This window comes from Oratosquilla oratoria, chromosome 6 (assembly GCF_046742065.1).
Source record: "Oratosquilla oratoria isolate Oo_2021 chromosome 6, ASM4674206v1, whole genome shotgun sequence".
Taxonomy (NCBI): Eukaryota; Metazoa; Arthropoda; class Malacostraca; order Stomatopoda; family Squillidae; genus Oratosquilla; species Oratosquilla oratoria.
Window position 1 is genome coordinate 15,267,726 of NC_134782.1, and position 20,634 is coordinate 15,288,359.

General features: G+C 39.5%; 1 protein-coding gene across 2 annotated transcripts; it reads left to right on the forward strand.

Moving 5' to 3' along the window:
* Positions 1–5,881: 5,881 nt before the first annotated feature.
* Positions 5,882–19,289, forward strand: LOC143026316 (uncharacterized). Of its 2 annotated transcripts, none has more exons than XM_076186491.1 (6): positions 5,882–5,955; positions 6,202–6,331; positions 10,818–11,033; positions 12,231–12,370; positions 13,431–13,703; positions 15,243–19,289. In XM_076186491.1, the coding sequence occupies exons 2-6, from the start codon at positions 6,257–6,259 to the stop codon at positions 17,572–17,574; spliced, it is 3,036 nt and encodes a 1,011-aa protein (XP_076042606.1). In that variant the 5' UTR covers positions 5,882–5,955; positions 6,202–6,256; the 3' UTR covers positions 17,575–19,289. The 2 variants fall into 2 exon arrangements, with proteins under 2 accessions (XP_076042606.1, XP_076042605.1); XM_076186490.1 differs by having other exon boundaries at positions 5,941–6,063.
* Positions 19,290–20,634: the final 1,345 nt, after the last annotated feature.

Genomic DNA, 20,634 nt, shown 5'->3' on the forward strand with positions numbered 1-20,634 from the left:
GACACAGCACATCCACAGCAAGGCCGCTTCATTAAACCGGCAATCATGCAGAAAAGGAGAAGACAGGGAGAAATCCCTTCGGGCTGCGTCAAAATTGTCTCACACATACTCCCTCACTCCCCACCCCCACCCATTCCACCTCATGCATCACATCATCCATATACAACCATTCTCCTGTCTTCTGTCCTCTCCCGTCCTTCCTCAACAGACATACCTCTCTTTCCCCAAAGCCCCTTTTACCCCATCCATCCATCTCATCCTAGGTCGCCCCCTCATGTTCACTCCTTCCACATCTGCCTTCTACACCTCTTTTACTAGTCTTTCTTCACTCATTCTTTCCATGTGTCCAAACCATCCCAATACTCTTTCATCAACCCTATCTCCCAACTCCCTTTCCATCCCCGTTCTCCTCCTCACCTACTCATTTCTCTCTCTCTCCATCACAGTAACCCCTATCATACTTCTCAGACACCCCATCTCAAACACATTCAAATTCCTTCTCTCTTCCTCTCTTATGTTCCATGTTTCTGTCCCATACAGTGTTGTCGGCACAATCACTCTTTCATCCAATCTCCTCTTAGCATCCATTCCCAGATGCCTACTTCTCATTACACTTTTTAATCCACCAAGGCATTTACTCACTTCTCTCAATCTACATTCAACCTCCACCTCCACTCCCCCCCTTTCCTGCCACATCCTAAGTATCTAAAACTATCCACTTCCTCCAGTCTCTCTCCTTTAATACTCACTTCCAGTCTGCTGCCACTTTCACCCCTTGTACATCTCATCACCTTACTTTTACCCACATTTATCTTCAACTTCCTTCTTTCACACACTCCCAAACTCTGTCACTAACTTCCTCAATCCCTCCTCTGATCCAATAATCGATTACCAAACGATTATTCCCAGTCAGAATTGAACTGAGGACCGTCTCAATATATTTCAGTCTAACACAACCCACCATGTCGCTTTTATTTTTCTACAAGGTGGTATAAGTTGTTCCTTGTGCGATTTTTTTCAGGCGCATATTTACTTGCCATACTCCTTCACGTCCGTTATCGCCCGGGTGTTTGGATGGCGGTGTGGAAGGCGGGAAAGGGCGACAGTAACGGTTTCAACACATACATATAAAAAATCGTTAAAACTCATAATACGGTATTGCAAAATTCACACCGAGTTACATTCTATAAGGTAAACAATTGCATTACTAGTAGGCCTACTTATTTATATGTAGCATTGTACAGGAATAGGCTAGGGTCCTGAACAAAAATAAGATTTATTTTATTTCTATTTTATTTTATTTTTATTTATTTGTTTATTATAATTAATTTATTTTCTTGAACAAAGATAATATTTATTTATTTTATTCAAAGATATATTTGCAAAAGAAAACTTAATTCTTGTTGATATTCGTAACTCGTAGTGCATCATTGATATTGACCTGTATAATGATATAAAATAAATAAACCACTTTCTTATCAGCCCTCATTTAAAGTTTTTATTTAATTTCTGAGTAAACTTAATAAATACTTAAAGTCACGTGTTAATTTTCAGCTATTATTCTATCTTATTTCCACCATGATTTTTGGCTGAGAGGCTACACTAAATTCATAAATGTATGAATTTTACTTTACAAATATACCACTGCATAATCTGTTTCCAGGAAAAATAATCGATTACTATTCGCAAAAATAATCGAAGTAATCGATTACATACAAAAATGAGTATCACCCATCAATATTGGCATCTCTGCAACAATCCAGTTACATGTTCGCTAGTGCTGCCTTAATTCTGGGCTAAACTAAATTATCTTAATCGTAGGAAAAATTATTACCCCTAAAATCTTCATTTATCTGGAATAATCCAGTTGTGTGTGTCAATGTCTTTATATATATTCTGGCAAACTAATCCAATACTCCTATGGTCAGGTTTACTAAATTAGCTATTCCCCCGACTTTCCACATTGGTTTTCCCCAACTAGACGCGATTATTGGAGAATGAATTGTGTCCCAATGTTGTGACCGCAATGAGATCCCCACCCAGCAAGGCTGGCTATAAGCCTTTTAGGTCCTCTGTTCAGACCAGGACGAATGGTGCGGTAAACCGATTAAACTGCCGATCTTGAATCATGGAATCAGGCCAAGTAGGTATCGCCTGGGTTGACAATACATGGCCCACGGATGTCTACCAAACCCTCCCCCAACACCCGCCCCGTGCCATGGCACGTATACCTCACCACACGACCCACAGAACTGTTGGATTAAAAATGCACAACGAAGATTAGTCTCTCCTGGTTTAGCTTGGTGGATGGAGTCGTAATAGAGTTTAATATTTAAATTCATATATATATATATATATATAAATATATACATATATATATATATATATATATATATATATATATATATATATATGCAAATAAATCACTTGAACACGTGATCAGAAATATGCTGGTAACCCCTGAGGATGTGAATTACACGAAAGCGCTTGGGATTTCTGTGTTTCTTTTTCTTAAGTGGTTACCAGCATATATATATATATATATATATATATGTATATACATATATGTATATATATATATATAAATGTATATATATATACATATATGCACACATATGTGTGTGTGTGGCCTCCATATGTGACACTTATATTGGGGATAGGCTTACAATCTAGTCCCCAAACTCGCTACGTAAGCGGCCGGGATATTGCAAATGCGGCATGCATGTACACGCGATCTAGCCCCGTCTTGATGTTCATGTGGACGCCTGGAACATTTTCTACCTCTCCCAGACCTATAATAGACATATAAATGTATATAAATAAATAATGTTTAAATTATCTACTGCATTATACCAAACCTGCTTATGACACATAACTCAGCCCAGTCTTCCTACTTGCCCTAATTCATCCATGTTTCTCCGAGATGGGCTGGCGTGCCAGCGGTACTCCTAGTATGAATATATGGAAATGAAGAGTTTACCGGAGTGCTGAATTCTTTAGGACTAGTCATAGACTTGTGATAGCGCAACGCTCGCAATGTACAACAAGTCAAAGAGAATTCTGTGGTACAGTTCACCTGTATCTCAATTGGGGAAACTCAAACTCAGTGATAGCGTGCGTTTCTGGGAAAGTTAAAAATGGTATAAGAGCGGCATGGAGAAGCTGTCGATGGAAGAAATATTTGGTGATGTTTGGGTCCTTAATGCAAGGAAAAATTTGTGGGATGTCAGTGAAAATACCCATGCACGGAGTTAGGATATATTACAAAATAAGGAACGATAGGATTTGCGAAGAGATTATAGTCAGCGCAAGGAGAAATGACCGATAAGGCGGGGCTAGGAGATTTCCCGGTGTTGCCACATATGGGCATGCGTATGGATGCAATGTTTTCTGAATGCAGTATGAGGGGGGCGGGGCCAGAGATTAGATGTAGCGGCAACGTCGCTCTCTCATGCACAAATGCCATATCTAGACTTAAAGAAACGAAACCTTTGTATAGAAAACATTGCTTTGATTTTTACCTCAGTGGTGGTGTGTGACAAAAAATTATGATATAATCATATGAGGCAACATTATAAAATTATAAAATAGAATTTTAAAATAAAATAAAATTATAAAATAATTATATGTGGCACCACAGGGGAACTCCCAGTGCTCCGCCCTAACGGCCAGATCTCAGTGCAACGGGTATAGTAACAAATTAAATTGGGAGCAATAGTATAACAAACCAACCTGTAGCGGTGTCGCCAAGAAAATTAATAAGAATAAATATCTCTGAAGGAAAGGTGATTTGAGGGTTCCAGGAGTGACAAGGGTTGTCCAAGGAAAAGGTGGTTGGACGTGGTGATTTGATGATGTAAGACCTCGTGGTCAGGTAAATAAAAAAAACGAATAGGCTATGTACCTAGGTGGCAGAGTAAACAAAAGAATTGTAGACTGTGGTGCGACATATTCCACGAGAAGTGTGCACCAGCAAAATCTATGAAAAATATAGTATTTTTCACATATTAAGGAGTGAAAAAGACGACGTAATAAGAGTGAAATGGGATGAGAATGTTCCTCTTTCATTTCTATCAGTCAAATCATCTTGTTTTGCGGCAACTACTAACTGGATGAAAATATATCTTGTAAATACGCTTCCAACCATATTGATTAGGTGATGAATCAAATATTTGAGTAGCCTACACTGTATAGTGAGGTTATGAATTTTCGTTATCATTAGTCATGTTTTGAAATATATTGGGAACTATATATGGTTAAAAATTCGAGTTTTTTGCACTAAGAGGGTGTTCTACATCTACTATAAATCTATGATAGAGATCATATTCCTACTTCTACTACTACTACTTTTTTTTATATAGAAATACATATTGCGACCTCCATCCTCGTGGAACTGTGTGGTAGAAGCAGCAGGATCTGTCTCCCACAGACACAGTTCAATGACCCCTCTCCCGCCAATGACTGTGGTCGACGACCCTTTTATTTATCTATTTATTCTTTAATAATGCCTAACACAAAAGTTTATTTATCCTACTGTCAACTACCGTCTGCTCAAAATCTAGGTTTTGTATATGTGCTGATTTGGGCGGTGGGGACCTGGTACCTCTCAAACATAGGAGGGCTGATCTTAGGAGTGAGCATGACAGTCTATATCTCATCCATGAAACAACGCTGCTTTTTGGTTGTTTCTTTTCAGCCATCACCTCTGCCAGCCGAGCGTAGAATGCCTTTGCTCTAGGACCCATCCCACATGAAGTCGTAAAGGTTATAGGGATGAATAAGCCCTGGTCTACATTCTGTATACGCTCTTCGTACATCCTGATCTTCTCATACTCGTTCCGGGAGTGGGATGCCTCAATAGTTAGGTTGTTGTAACAGGGGGCCATCGGATCAAATATTCGCATGTCAAAGAAAGCCAATTGTCCCCGTGTCCAGAAACCTCTTGCGCTGACATCCACTCTTGCTTCATCTGATGTGTTGGACGTGCGGTATCTGAAGTTCTCCCCTCCTAGTGGGAGTAATGTTGGTTCGATAGTCACATCCTTGCACACCTCCTGAAGCATTTGGGCAGTGAGATCTCTTACCTCATCATGTCGCATGCAAATGAATCCACCCTGCTTGCATATCATCGCATGGTCTGGAGTAAACTGTACACCACAGGAACATCTGTTAGGCAGCCCTCCCAATGGCCATCCATACCTCAGGGCAATGGCATCCGTGAATTCTCTTTTGTTTAAGGTGAATCCCTTTGCCCTGATTGGTAGTGCTGTCAGCCAATTGGACGCCACAACTACCTGCGCTATTGTTATCTTTCTTTTTATACAATTCGATAGCCGAGCTAGAAGTGCTTGAAGTTCCTCCTTCTGTCTCTCCTCCCTTCCCTTTGAAATGTCTCTTCTACTGTAATTTCTCTGATTTCCTCCATGTTAGTCTCCTTTCGTTGATCTTATGACACGATGCTGTCAAGGAGGACGTGAGTTTCATGGAGTTTTGGTGTTTTATGTCGGCAAGTTTAGCTACTACTACTGCAACAACAACAACAACAACAACTACTACTACTACTACCACTACTACTACTACTACTACTACTACTACCACTACTAATATTAATAAGTTTATTTGGCATTGTATCAATATATATAAAGTGCAGATAATGAAAATAACACATAGTTCGAAATAACAATTACAATTGCCGAGGATAACACGAAAAAACATATAAGCTTATTTCCATTTGTTCCATAGGTAATCGATTTTATGTCATGCTATACATCATGTTTAATTTTAAGAAGAGAAAGTATAACCAGACATCTTAAGTTCAACTACAATTACACCAACACATGGAAACACAGAATGGATCTAGTGACAACCACTGATTAGATAGTCCGTAAAATAAAAGCAAACAGTTAACCGCGTCTCATTCGTACACAATGGCAAGCAAGTGGGGAGGAATGTGATGTTCGTAAACGTGGAATTTGAATCTTAAGTAGCCATATATATAAAATTGCTGATAATTATACAAATATAAAGTGAGATATAAACTCCAAATACACCATGAATGATTATGTAGGTATCTCCCCATCTAGTTCTGAAGGCGATATGGAAAAAGTCACAACAACCTTGAGTCGTTTACACTTTATCAGAACATGATCACCGTAACAACATAAGTTCCTAGGGATGCGTCAATTTTTTTTCGTTGTACAGTTTCAGCCACCTCCATCTTCAAATTCGAGTTGTCGTTAAATGCTCAGGATTTAAGATGGCAAAAATGGAAAGTCTATGTACATGTCTAGCTGGAGGTACCCCGGGAGTAAAACCAGATGGAATGCTGCTGGTAAGGACTGTTCCAGAGACGTCGAGATTACAATAGTCTGGCTACTCTGTTTTAAAGATTATGTTAATATCAATGCATATGAACTGATTTTTATTCATTTGATAATTTTATTTATAATTCCCTTTGTTATATTTGATATTTGTATTAAGCAAATTCATGTGTAATTTTTTAGATAGGTATACGATAATGATTATTCATGTCTAGTGGGTGTAAGAAAACCATCCTAATTTGTATTCTATTATCTTTGGTTTATCATTATTTGAAATGGTCATACTGAAATCTAACATGGTTTCACCTATTGCTTTAACATGAATTATGCTATGGATGTGTGACAGTACACATACAATAACAACTGATCTGCTCTATCATTGAATTGAACAACATGAACAGTGGCTCTGTCATTGCAGCAGGCATCAGTAGATGACATAGGCAGTGAATGAGAGTGCTGCACTTTGATGGACGTTTGGGTTTAGGGCTGGGGCCCATTGCAGGAGGTACCCGGAGATGATGGTTGGGGTCCAATGGAGAAGGTACCACGAGATGAATTGTCACCTTGTGGTTAAATGTTTTCTTCTGATATGCACAAACTTGAGATAGATTTAAACCAATTTAAGATCAGTAGATCACACAGCCATCTTAAGATGGGTTTGTCATTTATGTATTATTAGCACTGATACCAAACTTTGGTACCTAAAACAAATGATTACTGATCCTACGAGGGGAGAGAATACTCTGGACTTACTTTTAACTAATAATGAGCACCTAACGAGTAATGCAAAAGTGGGAGATAGTCTAGACTCTAGTGATCATCAAGAAATAAGATTTGATATTAATTGGGAAGAATTAAACGGTATGAATAACATTCTAGTACTGGACTAAAGGAGAGCCAATTTTGATGAGATGAGAGAGTATATAAGACAGGGGGTTGTGATGGGGTAAGATACAGACACACTCTGGAAGTCATTAGTGCAGTCCGGGGTTGGGTCATGGAGGGTGATATGCGTACGTTGGGTCAGGTCACTTACAAGTGCAAGATCATCAGACCAGTCAGCAATTTAGACAAAATGTACAGTAACCTAACAGCTTTAATTCTAAATGCGCAAAATAAATTTATTTGTCTCAGGTCAATACAGAAGAATAGTAATACTCCCAAATGGATGACAGGCTGAAATATGAGATTGGAATGAAAAGAGGACTTTACGTAAGAATAAAAAATAGGGAAACACACCTTAGATCCAAATATAGCAATATGGCAAGACTGGTTAAAAAGAATATGCACACAGCAAAACATAACAATGAAATTAAGGTTGCCAGACAAGTGAAATCCAACCCCAAGGGCTTCTGTAATCTTTACAGAACAAATAATAAGGAAAGGATAGGCCCAATTAAAAATTATGAAAATGTCATGATAGAATTGGAGGAAAAAATGAGTGTGGAGATTAAAAAATATTTTCTATCAGTGTTTACTAAGGAAAGGTTAGATAAGGTACCTGACTGCGATCCGATTTTCAGTGGGGATAAAGAAGACTATCAAATATTAGCAGTAGTAAGGTAGAATTAGTCAAACAGATTGAAAGACTTAAAGCTACAAAATCCCTGGGTCCAGAAGAAATTTTTCCAAGAGTGCTTAAAGAGTGTAAATTTGAAATCTGCGACCATTTAACAGAAATATTTAATAAGTCGACAGACACTGGTTTTGTGCCTATTACTTGGGGGCAGGCAAACATTATTCCTATTTTCAAAAAGGGAGATAAATCATCTATATGCAACTACAGGCCAATCAGTTTGACATCAGTGACAGAAAGCAGTGGGTCACCATAAATGGTATAAAATCCAAACGGTGTGTTTTTAGTGGAGTTCCCCAGGGTTTGGTTTTGGGTCTCTTATTGTTCATTATGTACATAAATGACTTGGACAATAGGAGTAATAGTAATGTTAGTAAGTTTGCAGATGACACCAAAGTAGGACCCGAGATTCTGCAGGATGATCTTAACAAATCATTCACATTCTCAGTGAAATGACAAATGGACTTCAATATCTCAAAGTGCAGCATGTTAAACATAGGGCTACACAACCCCGAAAATAGATATAGCTTAGGTAACACATTTTTAGAGAAAACTGAGTGCAAGAGAGACTTGGGAGTTCTAGTGAGTCCTGACTTGAAATCCAGGAAAGAGTGCATTAGTGCTGGGAATAAAGCAAACAGACCACTAGGTTTCATTATTAGGACGGTTACGAATAGAAGTGCAGAGGTAATTATCAAACTCTAGCATTAGTTAGCCCCATTCTTGACTATGCAGTACATTTTTGATCTCCATCTTACAGAATGGAGATTAATTCACAAGGATCAGTACAGAGGAGAATGACCAATATTATATATGGGCTCAGAAACTTAATTTATGAAGAGAGGCTTAGGCACCTTAATTTACACTTTCTGGAAAGTTGCAGGGTGTGGGGTGGTCTAATAGAGATATTCAAGTGGATCAAAGGCTTTAATAAGGATAATGCAAACAAGGTTATCATATTAAGACAACAGGGCAGGACTTGCAGTAATAGATTTAAATTGGACAAATTTAGATTTAAGAAGGAAATAGGAAAGAATTGGTTTACTAATAGAGTGGTCAACGAATGGAATAGACCATGTAGTGAGCGCTGACACTATTCGATGTTTTAAGAAACAGAAAATTTTATGGATGGGGATGACAGGTGGTAATAGACATTGAACTGCCTAGTGTAGGCCTTATGGTCTCTTGCAGTCTCTTTTATTCTTATGTTCTTATCTCCCTGTATCATGAATACATTTCATGAATTACTAATTTTATTGGATTGGATAGGATAGGATTTATTGGCAATAAGATACACAAATATAAATATATAATGTCCATGTCAATATATTGTCTATGACAACTTCAATATACGATTTCTTCAGCAGTGTTTTATGTGAAAATTTATCAGTTCCTTGATTAAAATTAACTTGAGGTACACATGATCTTTGGGATCACTGTCATGTCAACATTCATTTGATCCTGATAGTCTAACTGGTAATATCTTTCTGGCAATTTACCCTTTTTTAAATAATAATTTCTAGGATTTACTGATTTATTTGGAAGCTCGCGGGCTGAGAGGGTTATGGTGTTGTTACTTGTGGCCAAGGTCTAGGGGATGGTGGTTTGAACTCCCACCCCAATGTACACACTCAGACTCACACCTCTTTTTCAACTTGGTTTCACTCAGTACCAATACATCAGTCTTCCATTCCACAAATTGACCAGTTGATTAATTAATTGTTACCATGAGTTTCATGCTTGCTGGCCAAGTGGGCTGGAGTGTCACTACTTGTGACATTTCATACCCTGCTATGAGCAAGTTGTCCAAGGGCATAGAGCATTAAATTCCATGCAAAAAAGTTGTCTGTAAGGGGTACCATCCTAGCCCTCTGATATGGGGGAGTTCGGGCCGTTAAAATGAATCAATCATCACCTTGAGTTTCACTTAGTGGAAGAAAACCCACAGCCCTACAGTGGCTGACGTTGGTCCTTGGGCCCTCCCAGAGATCTCTGAAGAAATTTTGAACTGTTGTCTGTGTTGTATTATTGTGGGACAGTTTCTTTCTCACTGGCTGAAAGTGTTAGAGGAAAAGAAGCAGTTGCTGGTTCTCAGCTCCTCATGGGTGAAAAAGTTCAAGAAATATAGTTGAAGTTAATAGAGTATGGAAGTAGAGTGGTACAAAGTAGTGAAAACGAAATGGATGGTGCCTTGGCAAAGCTGTAAAATGGAAAATCAGTGGGATTTAGTAAGGCAAGTGTTAAAAGAGGAGTAAGGCAGAGAAAGAGTATTTTGTTAATAGTACAAGTGGTTCTACCCTTGAGGACATTGTTGCATTTAAGAGGTGGAATCATAGAGGTGGTACAGGAAAGATTTAAAAAAGGTAGCAGAATAGAAGGGTGATCCACTAAAAGAATGTTGAGTGACTTGATCTGTAGGTATCGCAAAGGATTATAATGAGGATTGTTGCCTTGAGTTTCACTGTTTGAAAACTGACATTCCCACTGGCTAGCAGCAGTCCTTGGGTCCTCCTGTAGATCTTTCTGGAAGTAAATTTTGGTTTGATGTCTGTGTTGTATAAGTATGAGCTATTTGTGTTTAATCTGCTGATAGTAGTAGGAGGATAGGAGCAGTTTCTTGATCTTGGCTCTCCTTGTGTGAATATGTTTAATAAATACAGTTAAAGTTGATAATGAGAAATCTTGGGCCCTGCCTGGAGACTGAGTGTTAGCCATTCAGGGCTGCATTTTCAGATGCAGGTGAGGATGTAGATTGCTTTTGGAAGTGGGTGATAGACATAATTATCTTTGATATCCATCTTGTACAACTACCACACGCTGATGCCTGGAATTGGTTCCTCTCAAGAGTTAGTAAGGAATAGTTTTAAGGATAAAATGCAACTGTGCTTTCATTGCTTCATTAGAATTTTCTTTGGTTTCAGAAACTTCTTCCCGACGCTACCGATTATGTGATCTGTTCTTATCAGTGGCACGAAGAACAGATAGACAGTAGGCCCATGTTCAGGGCTACTCTTCGGCTTCCATACACGACGGTCACAGAGGTTAAAGAGTGGCTTACAAGATTCCAAGAGTTAACGCTAACTACACTTCGTATCTCCAAAACACACAACAAAGTTGGAAAATACCTAGTTTATAAGGTATGACTTCAGTAGATTGTATAATGTTCAATGGGTGAAGGGTAAATTGAAGTAGGGATTATTTGAGTTGTAATAGAATGAAGCTTAAAGAGTTCAAGGTCAGGATGTTGAAGAAAAGGAAATGTGTTTGAGTGAATATCCGTGTGTCTATATATCAAAATGCTTCTTCCTCCTGACAAGGGTGGTAACCAACCAAGGCATAACCTCCCCCCCCCCCACACACACACATGTACCCACCCACCCATCCCACACTTATTCATTTGTTTCACTTCTAAAAATATCTTAGCTCCTTGTGGATAAAAGGCCATCCCCACCTCCCCTGCTCACTGCTTAGGTCAGAAACAATGCAGCAAGACACAGCACCTCTACACCAGGGCCCTACAGCCAAAGCTGGTCTACTCCCACTGCTCATTTACATGGCAATCCCTCCTTCATCATCCTCTCACACGTAACTAGAGAAGACAAGGAGAAATTCCATTGGGTTGCATCAGTTTTATCATTTATTCACAACCATTCTCCACTCACACCTGTCCTTGCCCTTTCCTACTCAACAGACATTCCTCTTTTTGAGTGACAGAGTTAAACGTATAGACTAAGGCAATGATAATTTTCATTAAGAGTTGTGCGGGGATTAAACTGGCAATATCACTGGGAAAATGATGGGGTGCAGTCTTCATATAATTAGTACGAAGGAGTGAAAGGGCAAAAGGAACATATGGTGGAAGTAAAAGAAGTGAGGAGGTTCTGCCGTAGTAATACTGCCATCCTGTGGATATAATATCACCCCATGTTGAGGGAATGAATGAAAAGATGACATGGGCCAAAGAGAATATGTTCTCATCTACTCTAAATTATTTTAAGTGAATGAAGAAGGGGATCACCATATGATGCAGTGGTGAGGGTAAACCAGCTCTAGCTGTTAGGCTGTGCTGTGGAAGTGCTGTGACTTGCTGCATTGTCCTTGATCAGAGCAGAGGGGCAGGGAACAGGAATTACCCTTTATTCGTAAACTAGTGTTAAGATCAGGCAGTAAAATGAATTTCAGTGTTTATGAAGTAGAATTATGATTTGACTCAACTGCCCTCTGTATAAGGGGAAGGGCCTTTAGTATATGTGTAAAAATTATATTTTATTTTATTTATTCATTTATTTTTTATTTTTATATATTTTTTTTATTGGCAATGTTATACATTTTAGGGAATTTACCGCTGCCATCATAATACTCGTCAGCCCAAAGCTAAAGTAACTGTGAAGGCATCCTCCAAAAACACTAACTGTCCTGCACAAGTCACAGTGGCAGTGAAACGTACTACTGGATTTGTGAAGAAAAAACAGCAGTAAGTAATGAACTTTTCATAAATGATTATTAGGACAACATTTCAGGATGTGTTGAGTTACACGTACATAGTAATTGTGTTTTGGTAGAGTTGGTCAAAAATGGTAGAAATTGTGTTTAGAATCAGTTGTCAGTGCATATTTAAGCAATTTTCTGGTTCTTATCTCCAAAATATTCTGTACAATAGGTATTGTACAGTCATTTATATCAATGATAATTAAATATAACCTGGAAGCCATGGTTCTTCTACAAGAGAGACCTTGGGTAAGAGATTGAGTGATTGATTGAATAATTATGATGAATATTAATTGAATTGCCAGCTTTTAATACAACCCACTTGGAAAGAATAGTAAAGCAATAATTCCACCCAGACATTCACCTTCCTCTTTTACTCTATAATTCATCTTCACAGCCAACAACAGTTCATGGTGATGAAATAGGGGAAACTGCTGCCACAGACACGACACAGTGTCAGCATGCACTACCTTTCCCACACAGTATGGGGGATTGCTGTACATGTTGACACTGTATTGTATGTAATTGCAGAACCTCTTATTTCATTGTCATGAGCCACTGCTGTTCACATCCACTCCACATGTGGCAGTGAACAGAGGAGTAAATGTGCGAGGTGAACTGTTTAGATGAGAGAGGCATTAAAGAAGTTTTAATGTGTATGAAATAGGTGTGTGTTTCAACTTAGTCATGCCCCATATATAAAGGGGGAAATGCCTCTGCTTGTATATGATTGAAGTATCAAAAGAAAAACTTATTTATGAAAGAAACAATAAAGGTTTTTGTTTGTGGTAGTAGTGTCTAAAGTCTGGTTATTTTAAAAAATGAAACCTTTAAGTAAATACCTTCAGAATGATTATTTATTCTATCTTAGTGGCATGTTTTACCAAAGTTTTTAGCTTGTCTTTTGCATACATGTAAATACTGACATGAACTTAAAAACTATTATGTTCTACTTAATGATTTGTATGAGATGAAGGGAAAATATACTGTGAATAGTCTTCAGTAATCAGTATATAATCTATTTATCTTCTTTTTCTATATATGAGGTCCAAGGATGTCCACCTTCCCTCTCACCCAACTAAGATAACCATCAAGTTCCTGCACAACCATCCACTGGAGACTGCAGATGTACTCAAACGAAGAGATGTTGCCCCAGAAGTTAGAGCAAAATTTATCAAGTTGTATCAGTCAGGTCATACTCCCACATCTGCTATCAAAGTTCACAAGTATGACCTGGAGGAAGGTATAGGTCTGCATGGGTACCATGGCATCAAGATTGAGGACCGAAGAGTGTGTCCAGACACTCAATGGTGTTTCAGGTATAGGAAACAGTATCATAATTATTATACAGATAAGAAAAATGCTTATACTTTTAGTAATGGATGTAGTAACAAATGTGATATTAAAATACTACACTTTTGAAGCAGACAGGGTTCAAAGATTTCCTTCATATACATACAGTATATACATATACCAATGGCTTTTTCCCCCTTACAAGGGAGGTAGCCAAAGTCAAAGCCATAAATCCACTCCCACCTGTTTTATCCCCACATACTCCACTCACATTCACCACCCATCTCTCCCTCATTTCTTGGCTCCTGGATGACAGGTCATCCCTGCATCTCGCCCACTGCATTAGGTCAGAAGAAATGCAGCAAAGCACAGCACATCCACAGCAAGGCTGCTTTATTTGTTCATTGACCCCCCCTCTCTGTCCCCTCATGCAGAAAAATAGAAGACTGGGAGAAATCCCTTCTGGCTGTGTCAAAATATCATTCATACATACTCCCTCACCCCATCCCCCCCACTCTCTTCCATGCATCACAGCATTATCCACACACAATCATTCTCCATTCACCCCAGTCTTCTCTATTCTCCCTTCCTCCCTCAACAGACATTCCCCTTTTTCCCAATGCCCCTTTGACCCCATCCATCTCGTCCTTGGTCGCCCCCTCATGTTCACTCCTTCCACCTCTGCCTTCCTCACCCTTTACTAATTTTCACTCATTCTTTCTATGTATCCAAGCCATCCCAATACTCTTTCATCAGTCCTATCTCCCAACTACCTTTCCACCCCTGATCTCCTCACCTTGTTTCTCCCACTATCCATCCAAGTAACCCCTATCATACTTCTCAGGCACCTATCTCAAACACATTCCCTCACCTCCTTGTTTCCCACTCTATCCATCCTAGTAACCCCTATCATACTTCTCAGGCACCTCATTTCAAACACATTCAAAATCCTCTCTTCCTCTCCTATGTTCCATGTTTCTGCCCCATACAGTGCTGTTGGCACAATTACTCCTTCATACAATCTCTTAGCATCCATTCCCTAATGTCTATTTCTCATTACACTTTTTAATCCCCCAAGGCATTTACTTGCTTCTCTTGATATACATTCTACCTCCACTCCTCCCTTTCCCACCACATTTACACCCAAGTATCTTAAGCTATCCACTTCCTCCAGTGTGTCTCCTATAATACTCACCTCCAATTTCCTGCCATATTTTCCCCTAGTAGCATAATTTATCTATGAATAGAGATTTCCTCTATCACAAAAATGATGTGTGGCTCTGGTCCATAGGGACACCCCATATAGGCCCTAAAGTATCAGCCACATGCTACTAAGCAGCTTGTAATTCCACAATAACATGCAGCCAATACCCCAGATGGGGATGGGATTGCCTACATAAACTTGGAAAATTAGTGGTAGAAAGAAAAATCTATCAATGTTAAAGCATTGTAACCTTTCGAATGTAGCATTTAGAGTAACAGTGTTTTACAGTACTTAGGTTTGAGACTGTTTAATGAAAACATAAACATTGATCATATTATAACATTTGACATTTGCATTTCAGGCTGTATTACAAGTTATTTCCAAAGGAAGACCGCATTAAGTCTGGAGAATTGTCATACACAGATGTGGAAAGCAGAATCTCAGCCCTCAACTCACAGTTTAGGGAAGTGTGTGTTAAAGCAGACAGAGTTGATGGAGAAATTGTTGTTGCATTGTGTAGTCCACTCATGCAAAGAGTTCATGAGCAAATTGTTCAAAGTGGTGATATCGTGTTTGTTGACGAGACTCGATATGGAGATAAATTACATCTGTTTGTTTCTTTGAATAAGTGTAGTGCTGGAGGACTCCCTCTTGGTATTGTTATAACATCTTCTGGGTCAGAAAAGAGTATTAGTGCTGGTTTTGAGTTGTTGAAAACACTTCTACCTACCTCTGCCTTTGGTGGACGAGGAGTTGTAGCTGGTCCTGCTGTTATAATGACTGATGATGCTTCAGGAGTGCGATCAGCACTTGCTACAGTTTTTCCCAATAGTGTGGTCTTGATCAATGAGTTTCATATACTGTTATCAGTGTGGACATGGGTTTGGAATAGCAAGAACCAGATTGCACGCCAGGATAGATCAGTTCTTTACTATCTTGTCAAAGATTTGGTTTATGCTCCGACACTCTACGATCTTAATGTGACCTTTGATAACTTGACAGCAAATTCTACAGCCATGAGGTACAATAACTTTCTTCAGTATGTTACACATTTGTTCAGTAGATCTCAGCTCTGGTCATCCGCATTCCGTCAGAACATTAATGTGCATGGCCTTACCACAAGTGAAATTGTCCAAAGTTCTATGAAAGCTTTAAAAGATAAAGTGTTCCTTCGGATGAAATCCTTCAATGTTATTCAGTTAATTGACTTCCTCATCACAAGACTAGAATTTTATTATGAACATAGACTTGTATGCATTGCTAGTAACAAAGTTGAAGTGTTAAACCAGTTAAGAGGTTTTCCAAAAGAGGTTGAAATGATGATGTCTATTGTAAGCCAGACATCAGCAGATGAATACTCCGTATCCAATCAAGGAAATTCTAGTACAGCTTGTGTGGTTAATACTGCTCTTGGAGTTTGTACATGTTCAACAGGGAGTGGTGGAGCTCCATGTAAGCACCAGTGGGTTGTCCTCACCAAGTGCAACATGACTTGCTACAGTTTTATGCCAGAGGAATCCCAGGAGATGCAAAAGGTGTACAGAGAAGTCGCTGGATCACATGAACAAAGCTGTGAGGAGTGGTTAACCATGCCTGTAGATATTCTTTTACAAGATGACAGTGGTAATGACACTGTAGCAGAAAAAAGTGAGATCTGTGAGTCTTCAACCCCAGTAGGAGCGAGACATTCGCCAACTTCTCACGGATATCATCCACAAGACCATTTCATGGCACCTTTAGGACATGAATCTCCTGCCCCATCAGAATCATCAACAAGTGCAGTACTCAAAAAAGATGAGGACCTGGAAACGCTGAAGTCAGAGTTGAAGTCTTTTGGTAGTGCAATGTGTGCAAACTTGGATTCAGATCTGAAAGCTTTTCAGGGACCAGTATCGAGCTTTTTACAAAATTATCGAGACTTAGTGTCACAAGAAGATTTGATAGCAGCACTTGAACAATTTGGGGATGAGTCAGAAATTGCTTATGCATTAGAAGAGATGAAGAGAAATCCACAGCAGCAACTATCTCCAAGCATTGGCCAGTCAACATCTGGGAGAGGGCAAGGGAAGAGACGTGGTCGACCACCCAAGAGCCAGAGGAGTATTGATATGGTTAGTGAAGGTGAAAGAAAAGTGCAAGATGAGATGGCACCATGTGAACCTCGGGAACACCTTCCCACACCTCTCCCTCTTGGAGGATATCCACCTCAGTATATACCTGTACATGCCCCAGGGCATAATGAGGTGGTACATGCTACAGGGCAGAACGTTGCCATGCATGCCACAGGACAAAACATAGCTATTTGTGCCACTGGCCAGAATGTAGCTATACATGCCACTGGGCAGAATGTGGCAATCCATGCCACAGGACAGAACCTCTCAGTGCACTCAAGTGGCCAAAATGCAGCTGTTCACACTACTGCGGACAATGTAACTGAACATTCGTATGTGCATGACATGACAGGTCATCCATATGGTCCAAACCCAGGAATACACACTTCTGGGCACAATGCTGTAATGTACACGGCTGGACAGAATACAACCATCTACACAATGGGACACAATACGATACATACGACTGGCCCTAGCACAGTCCATACTACCAGTCAGGAACCAATGCACACCATTGGACAGAATGTGCGACCTGTTAGTGTTTTGCACTTTGAAGATCTTATGTCAAGGTATACAAGATGAAAATCTTTGTACTGTCATATTTTTATGGAAATATTAAAAATACTAATTTTGTTTATGTTGAAATTTTATACTGCATTTTTTAAGGGATATATCTTGCCTGGTTACTTTCTTGTTACCTGACTTGAAAAAAATGTAAAATGTGTGTATATTTAGTTTAATAATTCTTTTTTACTTCATAACATTTGTGAGTATCGAGAATGAATGTTGTTAAAGCCTTATTTCAAAGTATAGAGGTGTGTGTATATTTTAACAAAACCTATTTTGTACCAAGATTTGTATTGAGTGTTGAATAGTGCCAGATCATAGTTGATATATAAGAAACTTTTGTATATTTGGTTGAACAAAATTTATGTATACTATACTAATGAATTTATAGCTAATGGATTTACTTCTTGCTTAATGTGATAGTTTTTCTTCAATATTTGTATCTTTGGCAATACAAGATTTTTTTATACAAACATATGTATGGAATTCCTTTAAATGTTTTTACATTCAGGGATTCGGTTTTTTATTAAGAAAAAAATGTAAGAAAGTTTGAGTCATGGAGGGGAAGTAGAAATAGACCTGGTGATGAAGATAATTTTTGGATTTATTTATATATTATTTGATTTATTGAATTACTTGAAATGTAAGGGGGGGCAGAATGGTGAAACTTAAATTTGTTTGAAAAGTATAGTGGGAATGACAAGGATAGAGTGAGGAATGAGGTGGTGATGGCATATGAAAAGATTGAGTAAAGAAAGACTGGCTAAAAGATTGGGGAAGGCAGAGGTGGATGGAATGAACTTGAGGAGACCAAGAATGAGATGGATATGGTGAAGGGGATTGGAAAATAAGAGATAGGAGTGAATGGAGTATGATTATGATTGGATGATAAGCTGACATAGCCCAGAGGGATATCTCCTGGTCTTCTCTATTTACCTGTGAGGGGACAAGAAAGACTCAAAAACAGTGGGGAAGGCAGAGGTGGGTGGAGTGAACTTGAGGGAAAAACCTAGATTGAAATGGATGGATGTGGTGATGGGGCCTTGGGTAAAAGAGGAATGTCTACTGAGGGAACACATGTATGTGAATGAATGATACAAACATAGGTATACCAAGGCTTTTTCCCCCCTTACAAGGGAGGTAGCCAAAAAGAAAAAGGCATAAAATCATTCCCACCCATTCCATCCCTAAATAGACTCCATTTCCCTCCACCCTCCCTCCCATCTTAGCACCTCCTGGATGACGGGTCACCCCTGCACCTTGTCCACTGCCCTGGGTCAGAGGCAGTGTTACAAGGCACAGCACATCCACAGCAAGGCTGCTTCATTAAATCGGCAACCCCCCTCTCCATCCCACCATGCAGAAAAGGAGAATACAGGGAGAAATCCCTTCGGGCTGCATCAAATTTTGCTCACACATACTACCTCACCCCCCATTCCACCTCATGCATCACAACATCATCCATATACAACCATTCTCCATTCACCCCTGTCTTCTGTCCTCTCCCATCCTTCCTCAACAGACATTCCCCTCTTCCCCAAAGCCCCCAACCCCTTGTTACTGTCTTGTACAATTTCTCTGAATATTCATTTCCTTTTTCGCCTACCTACCCTGTGGTGGGGGCAAAAGAATACTGCCACCAAGTATTTCCACTTGGATCTTAAGAGGCGAGAAAAAAAGGGACGGGAATTGGGACCAGGCATCATTCTCCCTGTAGCCCCACAGGGGACATTAAAAAAAAAAAAAAATAAATAAATAAAAATAAAAAATAAATAAAGAATGAATGATAAATTGACATAACCCAAAGGGATATTTCCTTGTTTTCTCTGTTTACCTGTGAGGGGACAAGGAGATAGGGTCACCATGTAAATGAAGTGGTAGTGGTAAACCAGCTTTGGCTGTCAGTCCCAACTGCAGATGTGCTGTGTCTTGCTGCATTGGTTCTGACCTGGGTAGTGGGGTAAGGATAGCCCTTCATTCACAAGGAGCTAAGAGATTTTTGAAAAATAAACAAAATTGTGTGGGATAAGTGGAGTGTAGATCCATGCCCTTACTGACTGTCTCCATTATAAGGAGGAAGAAGCCCCATTGGCATATGGATAGATAAGCCAGTTCTTTGCTGACAACACTGTGCTTGTAGCAGGATCACAGGAGGGATTAAGGATGTTAATGACTGAGTTTAGGAAGGTGTGCGAAAGAAGGAAGTTGTAGATAAATGTAGGTAAAAGGTGATGAGATGTACAAGGGGAGAGGATGGCAACAAATTGGAAGTGAGTATTAAGGGAGGAAATGGATAGCTTTAGACTCTTGGGTGCGAGTGTGGTGGGAAAGGGAGGAGTGGAGGTAGAATGTATATTTAGAGAAGCAATCAAATACCTTGGTGGATTAAAATGTGTAATTAGAAATAGACATTTGGGAATGGATGCTAAGAGTGATTGTATGAAGGGGTAATTGTGCCAACAGCACTGTATGGTACAGAAACGTGGAACATAAGAGAGGAAGAATTTAAATGAATTTTAGATGAAATGCTTGGATAAAGTGAGAAATAAGGAGGTGAGGAGGAAAGTGGGGGTGAAAAAGGAGTTGGGAGATAGGGTTGATGAAAGAGTATTAGGATGGTTTGGACATATGGAAAGATTGAGTGAAGAAAGATTAGTGGAAGTGTGAAAGGCAGAGGTGGATGGAGTGATTATGAGGGGGCGACCTAGGATGAAATGGATGGGGTAAATGGGACATTGGGAAAGGGGGGGATGTCTGTTGAGGAAAGAGGGGAGAAGACAGAAGATAGGGGTGAATAGAGAATGGTTATGTATGGATAATGCTGTGATGCATGAAAGGGAGTTGGTGGGGATGGGGGGTGAGGGAGTATGTGTGAATGATATTCTGATGCAGCTCAAAGGGATTTCTCCCCGTCTTCTCTTTTTCTGCATGAGGGGACAGAGAATGGGGTTGCTGATTAAATGAAGTGGCCTTCCTGTGGATGTGCTGTGTTTTGCTGCATGATGTAGGGATGACCCATCATCCAGGAGCTAAGGAAAGAGGGAGGGAGGGGTAATGAATGGGAGTGGAGTATGT